The sequence below is a fragment of the Lynx rufus genome, unplaced genomic scaffold (genome assembly GCF_022079265.1).
Source record: "Lynx rufus isolate CCGP_SWC_20201006 ecotype Redwood Valley unplaced genomic scaffold, mLynRuf1.p SCAF_9, whole genome shotgun sequence".
In the NCBI taxonomy this organism is placed as follows: Eukaryota; Metazoa; Chordata; class Mammalia; order Carnivora; family Felidae; genus Lynx; species Lynx rufus.
The window spans coordinates 100292228-100300329 of NW_025814897.1; the positions used below are offsets into that span (position 1 = coordinate 100292228).

The following is an 8102-nucleotide window of genomic DNA, read 5'->3' on the forward strand; positions in this document are numbered from 1 at the left end:
TATCATCTATTGATGGATGCTTGGGTTGCTTTCCTATCTTGGCTACTGTAAAAATACTGCAACAAACATAGGGGTTCACATATCTTTTTCAATTAGTGTTTTGTTTTCTTTGGGTAAATACCCAGTAGTGGACTTACTGGATCACAATTGTATTTCTGGTTTTAATTTTTTGAGGAACTTTCATATTGTTTTCCATAGTGGCTGTACCAATTTACATTCCCACCAATAGTGCACAAGGGTCCCCTTTTCTCCACATCCTCTCCAGTCCTTGTTGTTTTTTGTCTTTTTGATACTAGCCCTTCTGACAGGTGTGAGGTAATATCTCACGGTGGTTTTGATTTGCATTTCCCTGATGATGAGTGATGTTGAGCATCTTTTCGTGTGTCTGTGGACCATCTATATGTCTTCTTTGGAGAAGTGTCTATTAAGTTCCTCTGCCCGTTTTCTAATCAGATTGTTTTTTGGCTGTCGAGTTGTGTAGGTTTTTTTTATATATCTTGGATATTGACACATGGAATATTTTTTTTCATTGGATTTTATGTTATATCTAATTCTGCCCTGTGATTTTTTTTTTTTCTCTTATAGCACCCTGGATATCTTTCAGCATATACCTTTTTACTCTTCCTTTTTTAATGGCTACCTGCATATTCTGACGAGCTTGCCTGAGGGTGGTCCCCACCCAACTCTACCCAGATTATCCCCCTTAACCTGTCCCCTCTGTTGAGAATCACAATTTACTCCTTACACCGCCCATGCTCAGTAACCAAGAAAATCTTGTTGGCTTTGTTCATTGTGGGGCTGATGGGTTTGGGGGAGTGGTGGTAATCTGAAAGTAACCTTGGGTGCTAATCTCTGGGACCTCCGCTCATTTGCTTTCTCTTTTTACTTTTCTAACAGGACCAGTATGTTTTCCTCAACCAGTGTGTTTTGGATATCATCAGATCCCAGAAGGACTCAAAAGTAGATCTTATCTACCAGAACACAACTGCAATGACAATCTATGAAAACCTTGCACCAGTGACTGCGTTTGGAAAGACAAATGGTTACATCGCCTAGTTCCAAAGTAAAACCTTTCTGGAGTGAACCGGACCGTCACACCCACAGCGAAGGAAAATGCCCCGATGTCGACATGTTTTTATATGTCTAATATCTTATTCTTTGTTCTGTTTTGTTAGAACTAATTTGAGGGTGTGAAGCTGCACATGTAGAACATGACAAATGAGAAGTTGGGGCTGTCAGGGGCTGTGGATGGGTGTTGAGTTAATCAACTACATTCCTGAATACCAATGGGATGAGTTCACTTTTTTTTTTTTTTCCTTGAGAATTATGGAACACCAGGAAAAGTGAGCTATGATTTTTTTTTTTTCTTTTTCAAAACAGATTCTTTTTAAAAAAGACTATTTTATATGATTCACATGCTAAAGCCAGGATTGTGTTGGGTTGAATATATTTTAAGTATCAGAGATCTATTTTTACCTACTGTATCTTGGAATCTAGCTGATGGAAAATACGTGATTGTGGATGATTATCATGTCGGGAGGGGTACGTGGTACCTCTTCTGCCTGGGTTTTCTATTTGAACATGTGCCTTTTCTGAATTATGCTTCCACAGGCAAAACTCAGTAGATATCTCTATTTTTGTATTGAATCTCATAATTGGAATATAAGGAATATTTAAACAGTAGTTTAGTATCTGAGGTTCAGCCTTCTCGGTAACATTCCTGTTCTCATTTGACTAGAGGAGGCCTCCCCGTCCCCCATGTTTCGTGCTCTATTCTTTTTTTCCCCTTTCTCTCCCGGTTTTCCCCAAAGACATTTCTGTTGGCCACATTTTCAGCCCATTGGTTGAGTGAGAGTGGAAACCAAGTATCACCTTGAGAATTTCTGGGGGTGGGGGAAAGCAGAGGAACCCTACAGTGATATAATCTCCTTCTCTTGTCCCTGTTTCATCCTTTTTTCTCATTTCTGTATTTGGTAAGAAGGATTATTTAAAGGTGCAATATGTGACTTAGTGATTCATGATGCTCTAGGTTTTTAGTAACGTTTTACTCAGGTTGGCATTTTATGTGCGTCTGTGTGTCCGTGTCTGTGTGTATGTGTGTGTGTGTTTGAAAGCGTGGCAATCTGTGAACACTTCAGTGTGAAAACCGTGTCTGATTAATCCCTCCTCCCTCAAAGTCCACTGGCTTTAGTCTATCTGCAGTGACACATATCGGTATCTACTGTATATATATATACTAAACTCTTAAAACAGTCATTCCTTTGAATTGAGGTGTACAGAGTTTGAATTTGTATCAAAGATGTAATTATTTTTAAAACCTCTTTTCACTATACTGCTGCTGTAATTACTTTTGATTTTTTTAATGTAGATTATTTTTTTTGTTTTTTTTTTGCTTCAGGTGTGTATCCACCAAGAATTTCAGAATTTATGAGGATTTATTTTATTGGTACATAATCTGTAAACTTCTCAAGGCATTAACATGAAAGGGTTTGTTTCTTTTTATTTTATATTGTGGCTCAGGTTATATTTTGAAGAGGTTTTGAATTTATCCTCCTATAGGCAATGAAGTAGAGAAGGTCTTATGAAGGAATTACCAAGTCCCCGGATTCCTGTGGCCGTTTTCCACAGTAATAAATCCTGCTGTAAATTCAGGACAACTGTGTCCTAGTGAAAATGGGAGCGGGGTCTTCTCCGGGTGCCCCGGTCACTCTTGACCTGGGGGAGCCCGTCTCCCGATGCTGCCGTGTTCCTCAACTTGCTAGCACCTTGAGAACTGACTGGACGTGCTAGTGGGTTATGGAGGGTGAACCGCAACGTACTGAAAGCCCTTGATTCGGTTCAGAGGCTTAGCGCTTGTACGTCTTTTGTCCCCTTTTCCCTTTGAGGTACTAAAAGGATTAAAAGGAGAGGAGGTGGTCGTGTCAGTGTCTGGGGAGGACTTACTTCCCACACAGAAATTGCACTTTTCGCCGAACCCTTTGCTCTCTCTTGTGGCAAGCAGTTCATTCAGCATCAGCCCCTGCGAGGAATGGGTTGTATGGGCCTGGTTGGGCCATCTTGACTCCCCTTCAGAGGGGCCTTCGGCTCTTTAGGCCTGCATCAGGGAAGCCACGCCGTCCCGGGCTGTTGAGTGAAGCTGGCTTTGGGCAGATTGCTTCCAAACCTTCACACTGGTCTGCCCCTCCATGCGTGCAGCTCTCAGAGCTCCGTGACGGCATTCGGAGGTCCCTGCCCGGGGCCGCAGTTCTGTGGGTCATGCCCCTCTCCACTTTACTTGTCAGGAAGCCACTGGAATGGGGGTGTAGAAGTCACTTTTGACAAAGATGCTCTGCCCGGCCCTGCCTACATTCCCTGCCACAGAGAAATCGGAGGGAAGGACTTGGCTCCAAAAATTCCTTTAGAAGGCTAAAGCAACAATAATTATAAACATACTGTGTAAAATCACACAAAACCCCAGAAACTCTCCTTCCTTCCGCCTGGTATGGGTTTGGGAAATGGGCAGGAGCCCCAGCTAAGCCACTCTCAGATGTCATTCCCAGTCCTGGGAGGAAGGCTCGTGGTAGAGAGGTCTGGATTCCACATGGCAGGTCATGTGAAGGTCACGATGCTTCTCTGCATCCTGAAGAGGGCTGGGTTTGGGGACCGGTGGGGGTGGTGAGGGTATTTATAGCACAGTGATTGAAAAGGGAAGATAATTGTGTAAATATAAAGGACACACGGGCTGGGGATTGGCCATAGAAAAGAGAAGGTGCTTTCGAGCTCCTGCCCCAAAGCCTCCCAGGAACGATGAACTAAAATCTGAGGAGTCCAGCGGAATCGCGGAGATGGTGTGATCACCCCTGCTTTCCTATTTGCCTGTTGCACACAGAAAAATGGCCAGGGTGGGATTAGTTATCAGTGAAAGGCCTGAAGGTTGGTGGTCAGTTGGTCTGGGGGATTTGGGGCATCGGTACCTTCTCCCAAGAGTGAGGACGTTTGCCTCCAAAGGTAAACCTAGTGACGTTTGGCACCGGTGGGAAGTGACATTTGGGAGTCTGTTCCCTGCGGGCACCTAGTGACCTCCGGTGGACTTTGGCAGATTTGACTGCACTGGAGTTGGGCTTCGTCGAGCCGGAGGCTCGTTGGGGGTGGGGGCCACCTTTGCATCTGACTCATGTTTGCTTTTCATCAGAGATGAAAAAGGCTGGTTTTCTTTTGCAGTGCTGGGTTGCACTTACTGTGCTAAACAAGGCTTGGTGACTATGTTGGTTTGCCTCAAAAGTCCAAGTTCTGCGTTTTCAGACTGTATAGCAGCCAAGTGTTCGACATACTGTAGCATTTTTCCCTCGGGGGCACGTATGAACAGGATGTGTTGATATGGACTCTAAAACTGTAATTTTCTTGTAACTATTTTGGAATGATGCATATTTCTAATGTTTGTTATACTTGTACAGAGTATTGCTGTTGGTTGCTTTTTTTTTTTTTTTTAAGGAAAAAATGGCCTGAAAAAAAAATTTTTTTAAAAGACTCACAAATACCAAATATAAAAAGTGTCAACACACGGTGCCTTTTGTTTCTTTTTTGTCCCACTTTTTACTTTAGGTCCCCACCATTTCGTTTCCTGAGCAGTGTACGGGCCTGTGTTTAATTGGGGCGTTCTTAACAAAAACATGTGTCCCTTTTGGATTTTGTACACTGTGTTAGTTTGCTGGGGCCACAACAAAGTGCCACAGGCCAGGAAGCTTAAACAACAGGAATTTAATCTCTCTCAGTTCCGGAGGCCAGAAGTCCAAGATCAAGGCGCTGGCAGGTTGGTTTCCTCGGAAGCTTCTCTCTTTGATGCAGATGGCCGCCATCTTCCCTGTGTCTTCACTCGGTCTTCCCTCTGTGTCTGTCTGTGACCTGATCTCCCCTTTTTATCAGGAAACCAGTCATAAAGGATTAAGGCCCACCCTAACGACTTAAATTTTACCATCATCACCTCTTTAAAGACAGTACCTCCAAATACATTCTGAGGTACTGGGGTTAGGACTTTAAGCTATGAATTTGGGGAGACATAATCCAGCCCAAAACACACATCCAGGGAGACTAAGTGAAGAGGAGACTTGGAAGAAGAAGTGAGTGTGCATCTGAGATGTGGCTGCGTGTGCTTTCACAGGGTCAGACACATGGGTCTACAGATGGACAGACACTCCATTTGTGCCATTTGGTCGCAGCACACATACCTTAGGCAAGTCCCCAGGATTTTCAGATTTTTTTTTTTTTCAGTGATGGATTTGGGGAATCCCAGAATTTCTGGGACACTGTAGCAATCTGGACAGTTTTTGAGTGCCAACTATGCACCAGCCACTATCCCTTAGTGCCTGTGATGCACCAGCCACTCTGCCTCTGTGGCTGGTAAAGCAAAATACCGGGTTCAACCACAAACAAAAAGGACAAAAACCTTTGCCCTCATGGAGCAAAAACAGAGGGGGAAACAGATCCCCCTCTTTTATGTGAGTTATTTTATGTAAATAAAAGCTTTAGTATGTTGGGTCATGCAGGTGTAAGGAAAACCAGCATTTCACCCTCGGAGGCATGAACTCGTGGCTGTCACACGGCAGGCGGTGCACACCCCCATGCCAACGAGAGAAAGCTTTCCGGCGCGTGCTCGGCGCGCATGCCTGCTTGCGGGGAGACTAGAGGCCGTTCCCAGAGCCGCGGTGCACACGCCGCAGGCCGGCCAGGGAATGGAGATGAATACAGCAGAGGTCCTCGCGTAAGAAGCCGCCCCAGGTGCCTCAAACCCAAAAGGAATGCACGAGGTACCAGGGTTTAAAGGCACAGGTAACCGGATTCCGGAAATACGGGTGGTGGTTTTCGAGCCGAGTCTTAAGCGGACTGTTCGCAGGAGGAGAAGGGGGGGCGGTTGGGGGCGTGACAGCCCAGGCATTGCGCCCTCGGGGACCCTGCGCGTGTCCGGGAGGCCGGAGCGGGAGCACCGGAGGGTGAGCGCGCGGGCGGCGGACGAGCCTGGAAGGGAAGAAGCTCCGGGACTGTGTGGTCGCCTGAAGCAGTCTCACGCCTGACACTCTTCTCCAGGTGTGCGTGTACATGATACGTAAGTAACCGCGTGCACACACACACACACACACACACACACACACACACACTTTACCTTCACTGTTTTCTCTGGATGGAAGCTGCATGGTGGTCACGTGGTGTCACAGGGGCTGGAAGGAAGGGCACCTACCAGACGCTGGGCTGGTGGAGGGGAATGGAGCCCTGTTAACAGGAGCCAGGGGTAGAATTTACCACACCGAACAGGGCACGTACAGCCCTTTCAGTGGGGAGACAGGGTTCCCTGCCGCCAGGCCCCACTAGGTCCTCAGCAGTGGTTGGGGGTTCCTCCAGGTTCCTCTAGGACCTTGCTCATAGCCGGCTCCTGCTGTCTCTCCCTCCTAACCGCCCCCGCATCCGCCCCCCCATCCTCCTGGTCTCTCCCAACCATCTGGAGACTGCGGCTTCATGCTGGCCTGCTTGCCAAGTGCAAAATAACTAGTAACAGTTCCAGCACATGCCTGAGCTGTTGACTGTGAAATGCTGTGTTGAAGGAAGGTCAGTTTTCCAGGAAGGCTACTTACTGCTGGTATGTCCAGGTCTGCCTGAGGCCACGACTGTAATGACTCTTCTCCTTAGGCAAGAAAGCACAGATCTGGAGCATATTACCGTTTAATTATTCCTGGTTGAGGATAGAAAGTATTTTGCTTTACAAGCGATGCTTCCTGATGGATGTATGGCGGTAGACAGGTCCGAGTTTGGAGGCCTGAGCTTTTGTTCTTCCCCTGCCCGAATGGACTGAGTGGAAATCCCAAACTTTCCTGCTTTTGATACGCGTTAGGTGGCCGAAAGCTGAAGTTCTCCCCGAGTGGCAGGAGAGAGTGGCAAGTCTGTGGACCTTGTTGAATACACAGCCCTCGGGCCTAAGCAGAGGTGGGTGTGGGTTGATGTCTTGTTGAAGCTGGGGAAGTTTAAAGACCCCAGCCCCTATGAGGGCATCTTCCCAAGGGTGTTTTGAGCCCCGATGTCATCTGGCCATCACACCTTCAACTGGGAAGTTTCTGGGCTTACTTACCCTCATGTCTCAGACTCTGCCTCTCAGCAAAGAGGAGGCTTGAAGGTAAGTTCAGAAAGAATAGAGATGACGGTTCAGATTTTTGCAAATACGAATGTGGTTAAAATTTTGATGCTGTAACACTCAGCATATTGCCTGGGATGCATGAAACGTCCAGTAGATGGTGGCTATTCATTTATCAACTTAAATTTTTATTGATCACCTGTGGGCTGGCAGTGGGCCCTGGGTATGTACAGTTGAGAACAAAGCAGGCATGATCGCTGCCCCTGTAGAATTTTAGGGCCTACTGGAGAGTCAGGAAGTTTAAAAGGGATTAAACCTACCCGCTGACACACTGCAGCTAGACTGAGAAAGGATTGGAAGGGAGTGGCAGAGTGTGCCAAGGCCCTGAGGCAGGAATGAATTTGGCACTTTGAAGAGGGATCCAGGAGACTGCAGTCTCTGGAGCTTAGCTGAGAGGGGACCTAAGAGCACAATATGAAGCCAGAGAGGTAGGCGGGTGATCGGGTCCGACTTCGTGGAGGATGACGATTTCCCACGTCATCCCCCTCCCTTGTCTCTGAATCAGCATGAGGTCAGGCGATTTGTTTTGGTCTGTCGATGTGAGCAGAAGTGACCGTACTGGTCCCGAGCCTAGATCATAAGACACTTCGGTTGATTTTGTTCACCCTCTTGTGCTTCAACCATTGCTATGAAAAATACCCCCGCTGGGCAGCTGCTGCCCTGTGAACCTGAGCCCTGGAATGAACACTTGAGTAGCAGAGTTGCCCCACCCAAGCCCAGCTGGGCTGTGCCTCGGAACAGAGCCACCTGGGTCCAGCCCTACCTAGTTAGCTGGTCCCTGGCTGACCTACGATTCCATGAGAATGATTTACTCCAGGAGAATCTATGACTTTGGGATCTCTTATTATGTTGCATTTTTGTGGCAATAACTAAAACAGCCTCACAGCTAGTATTTGGTGGAGCTGGGATTTGAATCAACTCCAAGGCTTGGTTCTTAGTCATCTCT

At 46.9% G+C, this 8102-nt stretch overlaps 1 protein-coding gene across 6 annotated transcripts in view; it reads left to right on the top strand.

Moving 5' to 3' along the window:
• The window catches only part of PTPRJ (protein tyrosine phosphatase receptor type J), a 173347-nt gene extending 168802 nt beyond the window's left edge, over positions 1-4545 (top strand). For all 6 annotated transcript variants that reach the window (XM_047071633.1, XM_047071634.1, XM_047071635.1 and 3 more), the window contains one exon: positions 898-4545. In XM_047071633.1, coding sequence (XP_046927589.1) covers positions 898-1056 — 159 coding nt within the window. In that variant the 3' untranslated portion in view covers positions 1057-4545. The remainder of the gene's footprint in view (positions 1-897) is intronic.
• Positions 4546-8102: the final 3557 nt, after the last annotated feature.